This window comes from Periplaneta americana, chromosome 4, assembly GCF_040183065.1.
Source record: "Periplaneta americana isolate PAMFEO1 chromosome 4, P.americana_PAMFEO1_priV1, whole genome shotgun sequence".
Classification (NCBI taxonomy): domain Eukaryota; kingdom Metazoa; phylum Arthropoda; class Insecta; order Blattodea; family Blattidae; genus Periplaneta; species Periplaneta americana.
In genome coordinates, this window is record NC_091120.1 from 205,789,378 (window position 1) to 205,806,647 (window position 17,270).

At 37.8% G+C, this 17,270-nt stretch overlaps 1 protein-coding gene across 1 annotated transcript; it reads left to right on the top strand.

The window, feature by feature from the left end:
* The first annotated feature begins 772 nt into the window (after nucleotides 1-772).
* On the top strand, nucleotides 773-16,369 carry LOC138698692 (arrestin domain-containing protein 4-like). Its single transcript, XM_069824874.1, has 5 exons — nucleotides 773-924; nucleotides 4,729-4,946; nucleotides 6,838-7,020; nucleotides 11,008-11,193; nucleotides 15,869-16,369. Exons 1-5 carry the CDS (start codon nucleotides 903-905, stop codon nucleotides 16,040-16,042), a joined length of 783 nt encoding a protein of 260 aa, XP_069680975.1. The 5' UTR covers nucleotides 773-902; the 3' UTR covers nucleotides 16,043-16,369.
* The last annotated feature ends 901 nt before the right edge of the window (nucleotides 16,370-17,270 follow it).

Genomic DNA, 17,270 nt, shown 5'->3' on the forward strand with positions numbered 1-17,270 from the left:
GAAAATAGTTTTCAGTGTCATTTGAAGATTAATCTAATGTTTTTTTTTTTTAAAGAGAAGCTTATAGTTTTTTTTTTTTATAATATGAATATTTATTTTCAGTCAATGACTTTACTATTATTATGTAAGGTGCGAGTCCTTACATTACATGATTTAATATTGTATGAACGTTTTCGTCGGTTTCATACCAACATCATCAGATACAACATTCTACATAGCAATATCATCACTAACAGGTACATATGTCTCTACAAACCAAAATACAATATATATTAATAAGCATACAATATGATAAAAACATGATAAAAACCAACATAATTAGGACATAAATGTGTCTTTCTTGTGTGACTACACCCTACTGTCAAATGATTAAAAGCGTACGTGTGATTACAGTATTTGTACAAATATGTTTGTAGGTCTTCACTGATAAAATAATAAAAATAAAATGAAATCTGTATACTATATTGTGTGAAGAGATGCATTACAGTCTTTGAACTATGTAAACTGATTTGTTCGTGCCCGTATTCTTGTTTTATCATTACGTACAATAAGGACTCGCACCTTACATATATTAAAAGTAAAGTCATTGACTGAAAATAAATATTCATATTATATATCATAGACTTTTCTGAAAATTAATCAAAATGAATTGCAAAATATTATAGTTTTTTTGTTGTTTTTTTTTATTCTCATTCCTTGTATAAAATTAAAAAAAAAAAAAAAAAGTTGCTTAAAATCATTTTTCAATTTAGCGCGTAGTTTAACTGATATTTAACGAGCCTTGCTAATTACTAACCTATGTTTCAGGTTTACACTTCCATGTGGTGGGGGAGGGCGTTGTCAGATTGCGAAGCCAGCGCCAGGAGCGAGTGTACGACAGAGAAAACTACATTGACTTCCGTATGCGGCTGCTAGGAGAGCCTGGTGAGCACACAGGATTCGAAAATCAGACGATGCTCCGTTCCCCCTTAGGATGAGCCTACGTGTAAACAAAACAAATTGTATCAATCTGCGCGTCCACACCTGTGGAGTAACGGTTAGCGCGTCTTGCCGCGAAACCAGGTGGCCCGGGTTCGATTCCCGGTCGGGGCAAGTTACAAGTTTTGGTTTTTTCGGGGTTTTCCCTCAACCCAAATATGAGCAAATGCTGGGTAACTTTAGGTGCTGGACCTCGGACTGACTTCACCGACATTATCACCTTCATCTCATTTAGAAGCTAAATAACCTACGATGTTGAAAAAGCGTCGTAAAATAACCTACTGAACCTAATCTATCCGTCAATCCGTCAAAAATCAGACTTTTACACAGTAGAACAAACTTAAGTAATGATACACTGTTTAACGTTATTATTAAGGCTAGGATTCTTAGGTAAATAAATATTTTATTTGCACTGTAATAGCAACTCGTAATTGTGTTTTAAGTTTTGGACAAGGTCACCTGAGCATATATTTTTTTAAGTTTATTTCACATAAAACACATATTTTGATTTTTTAAATGTAAATACATATTTTCAAATATTCAAATAAACACACATAAAAATTAAGTTTTCATCAAATAATTTTCGACAAAAGCCCAATTTCAGATTAATCATCACCCGAATGTTCAGTGGAGTTGCTTGGACGTGACAGCTGGCAACTGTTTCTCGGAATTGCCTATCTGTGGACTGAAACTGAGTCTGCTCTCTCACCACAAACGATAAGAGCTGTCACCACTAAAAAAAAATGTACTGTAACACACATAAATACTGATGTATCATTTAGGAGTGCCTTGTAAGTTATGTAAGTGCCTTACCGAATGTATATTATTTTCTTTGAGTCAGTTCATATTCTCTTTGCAACAATGAGTGCTGCCGTGCAAAAATGTATAACAGTAAGCGTTTTAATTATCGCTTGTGTTTATTTGACAAGGCAACAATGAGTGCGGATCTAATGTTATTTTTAACCGTTATTTTCCTTTCAGTTTTCATTGCGGCGTTGTTGTAACTAGCAGCAAGATGCCGAAATTCAATGTTTCTTTACGCAGAACATTGCAAAGTTACGTTAATACTTTTGAATCCGACGTATTTTGTACTGACGGTAAAGTACTTACATGCAAAATATGTGAACAGTCAGTGAACTACGAAAAGAAATATTTCATATCGCAACATATTAGTACAACCAAACATAAAAATGCACTTTCCAAGGCTACTGGGAAGAAGATTTCTTTGCTTCCAACAGTAATTGCAACATCGAGTCGAAAATCTCAATTTGCATTCGACTTATGTCAAGCTTTTCTTGCTGCCGAAATCCTTTGTGGAAAGTGCAAGGTTGTGGGTCTAGTTTAAGGTTTTTGTAATTGCCTTTTATTGCGTATTTTAGCTATTTATAATGCCTTTTTGCCTGCCTATTTTAGATATTTATGATGCCTTTTTGCGTGCCTATTTTAATGATTCATAATGCCTAAACTTCCGGTCTCTGCTGATAACAATACACACAAACGACAATTGACAATGACAACCGATATTCGCAATACAAACAGATTACATTCATTCATTCATTCATTCATGCATTCATTCATTCATTTTATTCCATAGATCTTACATGAGCAATGAAGCTTTAAGATGTGGAACAAGTCAAAATTTTACAATATTACAATTACAATTTTTACAAATTTGTACAGTTTTACAATTTAGTAGCTAATTTTCTACAATTTTTACAATTTGTGCAGTTTTTTACAATATTTTGGCGAGATGTAGTGAGATGAGGTGAGGTCCGAGGATTCGCCAAAAGATTACCCAGCATTTGCCTTTTGGTTGGGGAAAAGCTCGGAAAAACCCAACCAGGTAATCAAATCAAAGGGGTTGATGCCGAGGACTCGCCATAGACCATCCGGCTTCAGTCCCACGGCTGGGGAAAACCTCGGAAGAAACCATTCAATGAGACCAAAGGGGGATCCAACCCAAGCCCAAACGCAGCTCCGGATCAGCAGCCCAGGCGGTTAAATTACAGGTCTGGTAACCTAACAACCGGCAAAGGCGCTCAATTTAAAAATTGCGTTCTTTATGGGACACCCATTATTTCATTACGACTAGGCCAAGAATTGAACCCGTGCTATTTCGACGAAAGAACATTGCTCTACCACTAAAGGCTGGTTCACAATAAACCGGGAACGAGAACTAGAATGAAAACGAGAAGCAGAGGACGTGAATATGAAAATTTTTTATTCACAATAAACCGAGAATGTAGACGAGTATGCATATCGATATGTATGTCAATAACGATATGTAAAGTCGATATTACGCATTCTGATGTTATTTGTGTATAATTGACAAATGGCGTTCTCTCATGCGTACAAGGCAGCCAACATAAACACAGGTTAACCAACTTCGAAATTTCAACTGAAACTAGAGTTGAGCTTAAACGATATTTTCAAGTATCTGTGACAACTGTGACTGTGACAATTAAATATCTGTGACTTTTATCTGTGATTTTGTCACACCGATATTTTATATCGATAAGTAAGCACAATACGCATGAATTACACCGATATTTTGTCACACCGATAAAAATTAACAGGAAATGTTGAAGAGCAGTGCAATGTGAATACGATTTCTCTATACACGCCACACATCAGTGGTTTAATTATTTTAATTAATACTACCCTGCACTGTTCGTGTTAGAGATATACATTAAAACTGGATCATATATAAATGAGAGAAGTACAGGTAAAGTTATTAAAATAATGTTGTAGGCTCCTGTAACTATTCTGTTTGTAATTAATAGTATAACTAAAAAAATATTGTTACTGCGTAAAAATTGAGTGGAAAATACTTATACATTAATATAAATTCACAGTAATATGAAAATGTGAAGATCTCGGGGAATACATAAAATATTTATAAAGCATATATACAGACTAAATATGAAAACAAAATGTCAGATTCATGATTATATTATTATAATGCCACTAATAACTTTGCAACACATCATCACTTTGAAAAAAATAATATTGAACAAAATATCACGAAAAAATAATCAAATACCACCGCCCGATTGCTGTTATTGTATCATGCGCATGCGCAAACTCACGACGTAGAGGAGAAATTATCAGTCACAGACGTTGCAACGGTGACAGAGTACTGAATACGGAGCAGATTTCGATAGCGATATTTTGTCACAGATATTTCGCGTCATCAGTCACAGGTGTATCTGTGACAAAATATCGGTTTGTGAAATATCGGCCATCTCTAACTGAAACATTTCATTAGGTACGGGACTATAAATATGCCCATGCATCTTTATTATCACAACCTATTTCAAGTCTACCATAACGTAAAATAATTAGAGAAGAAACATTTGTAATAGAACAAAAAATGAACACAACAGTAGTTATGGAATTGAAGCGTGAATATGTAGTGTGTAATACAACCAATACAGTAATAAAATATGATTCTCTTCCGATCGGTGTTGAAAGATGCAGCTATTGAAAGACACGTCATCATCTTTATACGAGGCGCACCGCTTATCGTAAACGTGAGGATTTTCCTCAGCACTCAATATTAGAATCTCATCAAATAAGACTTGCTCCATGATGCACAGCACAGAACAAAATAATGCATAGGTTATGTCACGGTCTTCTTGCCGGCAAGGTTTTTCCTTAATTGTGAATGCTCACATTTAAATGTACACATACGTGTATTAAGTGTTGATGAACTCTTTTTATTAATGAACACTGTACTTCATGTCGCAGGACAGGGGCCCGTGCTGCTGTCCCCTGGCATCCACAGCTTCCCATTCAAACTGGGCCTGCCGCTTGGCCTACCCTCCACATTCCTGGGGAAGCACGGCTGGGTGCAGTACTACTGCAAGGCAGCGCTGCGGGAGCCAAACGGTCTGACGCACAAGAACCAGCAGGTTTTCATCGTCATGAACCCCATAGATCTCAACTTAGAGCCACCTATTCTTGCAGTGAGTAAAAGGGCTCGGGAGAACAAGCTCCTGGCTTATATTATGATAATTCTGTGCGTCTGGAGCACAAAATAAGGTTTATTATGGAATAAACATCAATTCAATTCTTTATTTCTATCATCAACGCTAATCAGGTGTTATGGATAGCAGTCAAGGTACAAGAAATAAGTACAAATTAAAGACTGACATTAAAATCTTGATTATACGAGTAGAATTCATTTGTACTCGTATTATATAACAGATTCAAAATAAGTAAAATTTTCAGCACATACGGTATGCGCCAAAACAAAGAGTACTAAAATTCTCGCACTGATACTGCGCATGTACGTATCGTATCCATGGTGAAGTTTGTTTATCTGAACTCATTGTTGTACTAGTGACGATTTGCTAAAAGGGTTCTCACAACCGAGGGAAAAGTGTTTATGCTCGACCATGCCGAAATGTAGTAATTATACACCTGGTAGCAGCCCTTTAATGGACTTCACCTATTCATTAAAGTTCAGGTGTTCCACCAATCAGAAAATAGCATTGTAGCAATATGAAAGCGCAAGTATCGATTATTCTCGGATATGCAATCGAAAGACAACTAGCGAAATGTCACGGAGGCTGGAAATCCAATACTGTCGCAGAAGGTTATGTTGAAGAATCGATCCAAAATAAAATTGAAATCTCAAATACAATATTAAACTCAATCGAAAAAAACAACACACAAATTAACATCAATTCCACCGTCATCTTCCAGCCTTTCACAAAGCACATTCCCGCAAATTCATTTCACTAATTGCACAATAAATCACCTACATTTGAAATAAAGTCAGTTCTGTTACTGTAATAATTAGCGTTAATTGTAAATAATATTCAAATAAATTCAATTTGTCATCTCGTTTTTCAATGTTTAATTTAATTTCAATGTTATATCAAGATTAATGTTTATTTTACTCTCTAGATTATATCAAGGTCAATGTGGACATTGGTTTCTCGGAAAAAATCAATACTTTCGCGTCTGCGCACATCTCACAATTTACGAGCTGTTGCAAGGTCAGTTCCGCCCTCAATCAGATAAGAATAAAATGAATACTTCTGAATAAGTTAGAAATATGGTCGAGCATAAGAAGTCGTATGAAACTTGACTATAATGGTAATTAAGACGCTCGTATGAAAATTATGAAACTCGCTTACGCTCGTTTCATAAACATACTCGCGTCTTAATTACTACCATTATAGGCTCGTTGCATAATGTACTATTATTGTAGGGTATTATTTCCGTTCATATGGGCTAGGACGCGCAAGTGGCTCTAGTTTGAAACAAATTTCAGATGAGTTTCGTGATAAGTTTCACAAAGCTCCGCGGAGTAAACGCGGTTTTGTTACAAGGGGTTGATAAGTTTCGCCATACAGGATCATAAAATCGTAATTCAGATGTCTTTGAACGCCAATGTACTATTATGCCTGACATAAAAGCGTCCCGCCAAAACAGACAATGGAGGTAATGTGAGAATACCTGTTTTAATAAAAAGTAGTTGGCATTGGTCACCAGATTTAATCTGAGTGCTCTTTTCTGTAGAGTAAAAAGTATTTTTGAAGAAACATGATTGCTCCATAGCAATATAGGCCTACCATAGTTCTTGTGATTGTGAATATAAACAGTACGATAATTACAGCTTCACCAGATGCATTATTTTTTAAGATTCTAATCATAGCCCTTTGCATATTTTCTGCAACAAAAGCAACATGGAATTTCATCCCAGGTTCGGTTCGAGATAAATGCCTCGAAATCTAGCCACTATTTAGACTTATAATGACTGACTGTAGTTCAAAGTGACACATAGAAAATTCTCTCCTTTCCCAGCACTAGAAACACTCCTGACTTTGATTTACTATGCTGTTTCAGCAACCATTTCGCTGTGAAATCGAGCATAAGTTGGGGGTGAGCTGCGTTAACTCTGGCCCTGTGGTTTGTCGAGTGGCCCTGGACAGAGGAGGCTATGTGCCAGGCGAGACGATCGGCATCTCGGCCACCATCCACAACAAGAGCAGAGTCACCGTCAAGGCGACCAAGGCTTCTCTCACAGAGGTATGCAATCACAAACGAGGGTCAGTTGAATGAAAACGAGTGCAATCTAGAGTTGTGTAAGTGACACATTTTTTACGCTCTAGGGTTGGGATAGCGGCGAGTTTTTGACGCTCTAGGCTTGTACGAAGCGCGTTTTTGACTCTCTTGAGTTGTGTTAGCTGCGCGTTTTTGACGCTCTAGAGTTGTATAGCGGCGCATTTTTGACGCTCTAGGGTTGGATTAAGGGCAAGTTTTTGACGCTCTATTGTTGGCTTAGCGGCGCGTTTTTGACGATCTAGGCTTCTGTTAGCGGCATGTTTTTGACGCTCTAGAATTGTGTAAGTTGGGTGTTTCTGACGCTCTAGGGTTGGGTTAGTGGCGCGTTTTTGAAGGCTCTAGAATTGTGTAAACGGAGCGTTTTTGACGCCCTAGGTTCTGTTAGTGGCGCGTTTTTTACGCTCTAGGCTTGTAAGCAGCGCGTTTTTGACGCTCTTCAGTTGTGTTAGCTACGCGTTTTTGACGCTCTGAGTTGTACAAGCGGAACATTTTTGACGCTCTATGGTTGAGATAACGGCAAGTTTTTGACGATCTACCCTACTGTTAGCGGCGCATTTATGACACTCGACAGTTGTGAAAGCGGCGCGTTTTTTGACGCTCTAGAGTTGGCTTGGTGACGAGTTTTTGACGCACTAGAGTTGTGTAAGCGGCGTGGTTTTGACGCTCTTGTTTTTGTCAGCTGCGCGTTTTTGACGATCTAGTGTTGAGTAAGCGGGGCGCTTTGGCGATCTATGGTTGGCTTAGCGTCACGTTTTTGACGCTCTGGGCTTCTGTTAGCGGCATGTTTTTGACGCTCTAGAGTTGTGCAAGTTGTCTGTTTCTGACGCTCCAGGCTTCTGCTAGCGGAATGTTTTTGACGCTCTAGATTTGTGTAAGAGGCTCGATTTAGACGCTCTTGCGTTGTTAGCTGCGCGTTTTTGACGCTCTAGTGTTGTATTAGGGGCGAGATTTTGACGCTCTATTGTTGACTTAGCGGCACGTTTTTGACGCATTAGGCTTGTTAGCGGCGCGTTTTTGACGCTCTGGAGTTGTATAAGCGGAGAGTTTTTGATGCTGTTGGTTATGTTCGCTGCGCGTTTTTAACGCTGTAGTGTTTTATTAGCGACACGTTTTTGACACACTAGGTTACTGTTAGCGGCGCGTTTTTCACGCTCTCGAGTTGTGTAAGCGGCAAATTTTTGACGCTGTAGGGTTGGGATAGCGGCGCGTTTTTGACGCTCAATGCTTGAAAGAAGCGCGTTTTAGACGCTTTTGAGTTGTGTTAGCTGCGCGTTTTTAAGCTCTAGAGTTGTAATAGCGGCGCATTTTTGACGCTCTGTGGTTGGGATAGGAGCACGTTTTTGACGCTCTATGGTTGGCTTAACGGCGCGTTTTTGACGCTCTAGTCTTCTGTTAGCGGCATGTTTTTGACGCTCTAGATTTGTGTAAGTTGCGTGTTTCTGACGCTCTAGAGTTGGGTTAGCGGCGCGTTTTTGACGTTCTACGATATTGTTAGCGGCGCTTTTTTGACGCTCTAGGCTTTCGCTAGCGGAATTTTTTATGACGTCCTAGAATTGGGTAAACGGCACAATTTTGACGCTCAAGGGTTGGGATAGCGGCGCGTTTTTGACGCTCTAGGCTTGTGAGAAGCGCTTTTTAGACTCTCTTGAGTTGTGTTAGCTGCGTGTTTTTGACGCTCTACACTTGTATTAGCGGCGCATATTTGACGCTTTGCGGTTGGGATAGCGGCACATTTTTGACGCTCTTGTTTTTGTCAGCTGTGCGTTTTTAAACGCTCTAATGTTGTGCAAGCAGCGCGTTGACGCTATAGTGTTGTGTACGCATGCGCGTTTTTGACGCTCTAGGCTTGTATTAGGGGCGCGTTTTTTACGCTCTAATGTTGGTTTAGCGGCGCGTTTTGGACGCTCTAGAGTTGTGTAAGTTGCATGTTTCTGACGCTCTAGGGTTGGACAAGTGGCGCGTTTTTGACGCTCTACGATATTGTTAGCGGCGCTTTTTTTGACGCTCTAGGCTTTTGCTAGCGGCGTGTTTTTGACGCTCTAGAATTGTGTAAACGGAGCGTTTTTGACGCTCTAGAATTGTGAAAACGGAGAGTTCTTGACGCTCTAGGGTTGGGATAGCGGAGCGTTTTTTACGCTCTAGGCTTGTAAACAGTGCGTTTTTGAGTTGTGTTAGCAAGGCGTTTTTGACGCTCTGAGTTGTATGTGCGGCGCATTTTTGACGCTCTATGGTTGGGATAACGGCACGTTTTTGACGCTCTAGGCTTCTGTTAGCGGCGCATTTTTGAAGCTCTAGAGTTGTGTCAGCGGCGCGTTTTTGACGCTCTAGCGGTGGCTTGGGAGCGCGTTTTTGACGCTCTAGCGGCGGCTTGGGAGCGCGTTTTTGACGCTCTAGCGGCGGCTTGGGAGCGCGTTTTTGACGCTCTAGCGGTGGCTTGGGAGCGCGTTTTTGACGCTCTAGCGGCGGCTTGGGAGCGCGTTTTTGACGCTCTAGCGTTGTGTAAGCGGCTCGGTTTGACGCTCTTGGCTTCTGTTAGCGGCATGTTTTTGACGCTCTAGAGTTGTGTAAGTTGCGTGTATCTGACGCTCTAGGGTTGGGTTAGCGGCGCGTTTTTTACGCTCTAGGCTTCAGTTAGGGGGCGTTTTTTACGTGTAGAGTTGTGTAAGAGGCTCATTTTTGACGCTCTACGCTTCTGTTAGTGGCGCTTTTTTGACGCTTTAAGGTTAGGTTAGCTGCGCGTTTTTGACCCTCTAGGCTTCTTCTAGCGGCTTGTTTTTGACGCTCTAGAGTTGTGTAAGCGGTTGGGTTTTTACGTTGTACGGTTGGCTTAGAGCCGCGTTTTTGACGCTCTATGGTTGACTTAGCGGCGCGTTATTGACGCTCTACGCTTCTGTTAGTGGCGCGTTTTTGACGCTCTAGAGTTGTGTATGCGGCGCGTTTTTGACGCTGTTGGTTATGTTCGCTGCGCGTTTTTAACGCTCTAGGTTTGTGTAAACGGCGTGTTTTTGACGCTCAAGTGTTATGTAAGCGTCGCGTTTTGTGTCGCTTTAGGGTTGTGTAAGCAGCACATTTTTGACGCCCTAAGCGCCTTAAACATTACCCGAGAGAACGGAGGAGAGTCCTAGTTGAGAAAGAGGAGAAAAAACTTTCAAACTTGTCAAACTCCATTTTTCAAAAACATCATTTTTCAAACTTTTCGAACTCAATTTTTCAAAATTTGAAGCTCCATTTTTCAAACTTTACAAACTCCATTTTCAAATTTGTACTCCATTTTCAAACCTTTCAAACTCTGTTTTTTCAATACTTCAAACTCCATTTTCCAAACTTTTGAAACTCCATTTCTTTTAATTTTCAAACTCCATTTTTCAAAGTTTTCAAACTGCATTTTTCAGACATTTGAAACTCCATTTTTCAAACATTTCAAACTCCATTTTTCAAACGTTTTGAACTCCATATTTGAAATTTTGGGAACTCCATTTTAAAACTTATCAAACTACATTTTTCAATCTCTTCAAACCACATTTTTCGAACTACATTTTTCAAGCTTTTCAAACTCCATTTTTGAAATTTCGCAAACTTTTCAAATTCCGTTTTTGAAACATTTCAAACTCCATTTTTAAACTTTTGGAACTCCATTTTAAAACTTTTAAAAGTACATTTTTCAATCTTTTCAAACTGCATTTTTCGAACTTTTCAAACTCCATGTTCAGCTGTTCAGAAATATCTGTTATGAACGCCAAATCACTATCCAGATAATGCTGGATAACGGAATGAGGTACTGCTGACAGCACAGACAATACTAGAGAAAGGGGTTCAGCACAGAGAGGAGTGTCATGTAGAACTTACGTCAGAGTTCAGGCACTGTTTCACGAAACACAATTTTGCGATGCCTCATTGAAGCATTGAACTGCGCGTCTTCCTCTGTGGTTTCCAAGCTGCTTAATGTTCCAGACAATACAGTACATGGCCCGCAGCAAAGTTTTGCAGACTGAAACACGAGAACTGGCCTCACTTAGCCGGGGGAAGATTCGGCCAGGGGAGAGCGATGAGTGGAAGAATGAGCAGCTGTACGTGCCCCCTCTGCCTCCCACGAACCTGCGCGGGTGCCACCTTATAAAAATACAGTATGATGTTTACGTAAGTACAACCACTACTACAATTATAGCTAAGTTTTCTCGGCCAGGATGCTATGTTTTTTGTGATTTGTGGTGTGTCGTAATATTTTAGAATCTCATTGGTCAATTCCTTCAAAGAATTGACAAGTATTTGATGGAGTAGAACATGTTTTTATTTACTTCCAAGGCAATGAAAGACTTGTAAAGTACCTTAAACTGACGTAAGCTTGACCACTAAAAAGAATGAAAGATTTAAATTATTCAGGTTTAATTGTGACTTATAATTATAAAAAAAATACTTACGAAATGGAGGAAAAATAATGAAAATTAAAAATATATTCAGTGCTTTTGATATTATTATGATTTAAATCTTTTTCTTTTTTTTTTGTGGTCAAGTTTACTCCAGTTTACAGTATTGTAAGTAATTTGACAATGAAACTTGTGATGTATTGGCAAGTCTTGAAAAGTCTTCTGAAGCTTTGAATTTGACGAAAATCTGATCGTATACAAACAGCTTAAGTCACTTCTTCCATTTTGGATAGATGTCGGTTATTGAATTTGACGAAAATTTGATCATATACAAACAGCTTAAGTCATTTCTTCCACTTTGTTTGGATAGATGTCGGTTATAGATCTTATAGATCTTGAGTTGCCAATGCATATATTTTGTTTTACAGGAAATGTTCATATTTTGTTATTCATATGTTTGATACATTTGTAAACACAACTGCTTTATTTAAACTGAATTCCAGATAAATATCCTGAGGTATACAAAAGGGTGGAGTTTTACCACCTCCCATACCATTATACCAAATCGTGCGTATAGCAGTAGCGGCCAGTGATTGAAATCCTTGGTGAGGTCTGAATGTAACTAGTTTAAGTAGACTACCTCCCATACAAAATGTTTATTATTGGTGATACTTTATTATGATTGGCATTATTATTATTATTATTATTATTATTATTATTATTATTATTATTATTATTATTATTATTATTATCATCATCAGGGAAAGGATTTATATGTAAATACATATTTACTTATAAAGCTAATATAATTTATATTTTGCATTATCTTTATGTTTCACAATGTGTAGGGTTGAAAAATCCTACTTTTATTTTCCATATTTTTCCATATTTTAGAGTTTAGTACATATTTTCGTTAATTTCCATATATTTTCCATATTTCATATAAAACAGTCCATATTATATTAGGTTTAACAATAAAACAAAACAAAATTCCATTAACTTTTAAAAATACATTTCAACAATAGAGATTTAAACACATGTTCAGTAATCCCTTTAACATCAGAGTTATTTGAAAATTAGCAGTCCTATCAACAATGGGAAAGTAAGTTACAAAACTGTATTAATTTAATTTAAAATTTTTAACAGACTTCAGTTGTGCAGCTCAACAGTTAAATGCCAGTCAGAGTACACATAGGTTCAGTTTTGTAAATCATACTATAAAGACGGTAAATATGCCAAAAGTACGTCATTCAGTCAATTTAAAATCAAAACTAACAAGTTACATTTCAGAATTTAAAGAAGATGGTTTATCAACTGACAATAAAATATTATTTTGTAATTTGTGTCAGTGTGCAGTATCATCTACACAAAAGTTCCTGGTGCAACAACACATTACAACTAGTAAACATCAGGCCAACAAACAACTAAATTCCAAGCAGAGACAATTGTTTTTAACACAACCAACAACATCGAATGTAAGATCTGAGTTTAACATCGACCTGTGCCGTTCTCTCATCTCTGCTGATATTCCTCTCTACAAACTAAAGAATAAGGTCTTCAGGGAATTCCTTGAAAAATATACTCAACATACAATCCCGGATGAGTCAACACTTAGGAAGACGTATGCTCCATCCATCTACGATGAGACAATACAGAAGATAAGAGATGAAATTAAAGATAGTTCAATTTGGGTTTCCATTGATGAGACTCCCGACAAAGAAGGTAGACTTGTTGGTAATGTAGTTATCGGTTTGTTAAGTGAACAATATTCTGAACGAATTCTTTTACATTGTGATGTTCTAGAAAAGTGCAATAACAAAACTATAGTTAAACTGTTCAACGAAGCTATGGGTATCCTGTGGCCAAAGGGTATTATGTACGATAATGTGTTATTCTTTATTAGCGATGCTACCCCTTATATGGTCAAAGCTGGACAAGCATTATCTGTTGTATATCCTAAATTGACTCATTTTACTTGTGTGGCGCATGCATTTCATCGTGTGGCAGAAGTGGTCAGAGACAATTTCCCTAAAGTAGATTTGTTGATTTCATCAGTGAAAAAAGTATTTCTCAAAGCTCCCAGTAGAGTTAACGTGTTGAAAGAAATGTACCCTGAAATTCCATCGCCACCAAAGCCAATTTTAACTAGATGGGGTACATGGCTAGAAGCAGTTGAATATTATGCCGAACATATAGACTCTATTAACAATGTTCTCCTTGCATTGGACTCTGAAGATGCAGTCTCAATTGATACTGCGAAAACAGTTACCTGTGACATAAGTGTGAAGAATGACTTAGCTCACATTCAGCATACATTTTCATGCATCATAAAAACGCTCAAAAGTCTCCAAAATAGGCACCTTTCACTATCTGAAAGTTTTGAAATTATAAATAGTACTGTGGAACAACTGAATCGTGGTAGAGGTAAAGTTGCAGATGCAGTAAGAGCTAAGGTGGACACTGTACTTTCAAAAAACCCTGGATATGAAGAACTACAAAAGGTTGTTGCTGTGATGAGTGGTGAATCAACAGTGAAGATTAACTTGGACTTATCCCCAGCAGACATTGTGAAATTGAATTATGTACCAGTTACTTCTTGTGACGTCGAACGCTCTTTTAGTCAGTATAAATCTATCCTCAGAGACAATAGAAGAAGATTCACTTTTCAGCACTTGAAAGAAATGTTTGTAACCTATTGTTATGGTAACAGACAATAAAAATTGTGTTTTGTTGAAACTACATTGGAAGATAAGGTACGTCCATTATATTTTTTGTTTAGTTTGATTAAAATGTACCAATATTTAACGTACATAGTCATTTTTTTATAATTTTAAGTCCATATTTAATTCCATATTTTGGTAAAAATCCATATTTAATTCCATATTTTGGTAAAAATAACTACATATATATTTACATATTTCATATATTTTTAGTCCATATAAATCCGTTCCCTGATCATCATCATCATTGGTAACATAAAATTGGAGATTTATCCTTTGAAGAGGTGGAAAAATTCAAATATCTTGGAGCAACAGTAACAAATATAAATGACACTCGGGAGGAAATTAAACGCAGAATAAATACGGGAAATGCCTGTTATTATTCGGTTGAGAAACTTTTGTGATCTAGTCTGCTTTCAAAAAATCTGAAAGTTAGAATTTATAAAACAGTTATATTACCGGTTGCTCTTTATGGTTGTGAAACTTGGACTCTCACTTTGAGAGAAGAACAGAGATTAAGGGTGATTGAGAATAAGGTTCTTAGGAATATATTTGGAGCTAAGAGGGATGAAGTTACAGGAGAATGGAGAAAGTTACACAACACAGAACTGCACGCATTGTATTCTTCACCTGACATAATTAGGAACATTAAATCCAGACGTTTGAGATGGGCAGGGCATGTAGCACGTATGGGCGAATCCAGAAATGCATATAGAGTGTTAGTTGGGAGGCCGGAGGGAAAAAGACCTTTAGGGAGACCAAGACGTAGATGGGAAGATAATATTAAAATGGATTTGAGGGAGGTGGGATATGATGATAGAGAATGGATTAATTTTGCTCAGGATAGGGACCAATGGCGGGCTTATGTGAGGGCGGCAATGAACCTCCGGGTTCCTTAAAAGCCAGTAAGTAAGTAATAATAATAATAATAATAATAATAATAATAATAATAATAATAATAATAATTTATTGTAGCTGGCAGAGTTAAGGCCTTAAGGCCTTCTCTTCCACTCAACCACCAAAAAGTATACATACATATGTATGAACTTACAAAGAATTCAACAATTTGATTTAGATGAGAGTTACATGTATACAATAGTTATTTACGAATTAAACAACAAAATACTATGAACTATTAATTAAACACTGAAATAAACTGTGTAGCAGAATTAAACTAAAATAAATAGAATGTTAATATATTTCAAATAATGTTAGATAATAGAAAGAGATTATTATGAGACAATTTTGAAAATACAGCACTATCAGGATGATGTCTAAAGGAAAGAATAACAATGTAGACAGTGATAGTTTAAGTCAGTATGATTGGAGTGAAATATTAAGAAGGTTATCTTTTAAAAGTGTTTATTGTCCTGCAACCCCTAATACTTTGTGACAGGGAATTCCATTGTCGCGAGATGGATACTGTAAAAGATGATGAATAACGAGATGTTCTATGAAGAGGTATACCGGTACTTAGCGTGCCACAGATAAGTGATCTGGTATTTACGTCGTAGTTAGAGTATAGATAAGAGAAACGAGACGAAAGGTAATTTGGTGTTGAGGTGTGCAGAATTCGAAAGAGTAAAGACAAATTAATATTACTGTCTGAAGTAGGTGACATCAAGTGTTTGTTCATCTCAGGATTTTTCTAATCTGGAATTCATTATAGTGTGTTGTTGTTTTTGTAAGATAAATGTCACTTACTGTGACTTTGCATTTCTCTTCTAGTTCATCATTGACCCAAAGAGTTTCGAGAAGGAAATCAAACTACAGCTCCCAATAATGCTTGCTACTTATCCCTTGCGATCACCAGATGGCACACTACGTCGCAAACAAGGAACGCACTACCCATCGACACTGCCCATCTTCAGGCCGTGGCTGGACGAAAAGGTTGTGGAGTGAGATGCCTCGCCAACTGGAGGAGACCCTTCTAACAACAATGAGAGACAACAGGCGTCACGGACTAATATGATGTGTGATGGCCATTGTGTTAACTGAGCGGTTATATTTTGACGAACATTAAATATTAATTTTCAACTAATCATAATATATTGTGCATCATTTGAACTGTCTCCTTTCCTGCCCAGCAGTGCCTCGTGATTTCTGGACTGACTGTAGTTCACAATGCATGGAGGAAGGAGAAAAATATTGGATGTCATATAATGATACACATTTCTCATTATACATTTATATTATGAAGTAATTAAAATAACAAACATTAGGAAGTTATCTACGTTTGTATTCTTACAGGTTTCTTCTGTTTCAGTCACGAAAGTTCCACTGTCGGACTTTCACACTACGCCAATGCAGAAGTTTGTAGCGTTTTTGTTCGTCATCACAACACTGCGTTGTTAGGAGATAGTTTACCGTTTGTCATTTGTTATTTGGAGAGTTGTGCTTTTAAATACGCCTTGAATTTTGTGGATTTGAAGAAACTTTGTGTTATATGTGGGCTAAAGAAGATGGAGTGTCAAGTGAAAAAAAAAAAAACTAACACTTCTGACAAATTCTTCTGTTTGAGTTTAATGGAGGAACAAAGGCAGCGGAGGCAGCTCGAAACATTTGTGATGTGTACGGGTATAATGTCATCGGAGAAAGCACTGCAAGAAAATGGTTGGCGTTTCAACACACAACACCCGGTAAAAACGTAATACGGCGAACGCTAAGCTCCGCCCACGACCCCTTTCCACTTTTCCCCTACAAGCTCACCACACACTCTAGCGGGAAAGAGTGGAAATAGGGGTTTAGGGTGGGGTGACATCTAGTGTAGGAAAGTGGAACAAAAAGAATAAATGCGACATTTATGAACCAGAAGAGGAACTTCGTCCTGTCTGCCTCTGTCTCTCATCTCTCTCTCTTCAGTCTCTCCTTCTCTGTTCCTTGCTTCATGTCTCTCTCTTTTTTTTTTCTTATGACTTCGCAGAGGGTAAGATTCGATCCGAGTAAGTTCGTAACTAAATGCTAAATGCATGCTTTTTGGTCACGCTTTAGACTCTCGGCTACCGAGGCGAGTTGGGTGTAGAAGAGAAAATGAATTTATTTCTGTTTAAGGGAACTGCCATAACGTATTGCAGAAGAATGGTGCGGGGGACAATGACCGAGGGTAGAAAGTGGCGGGCTTGTGAATGTA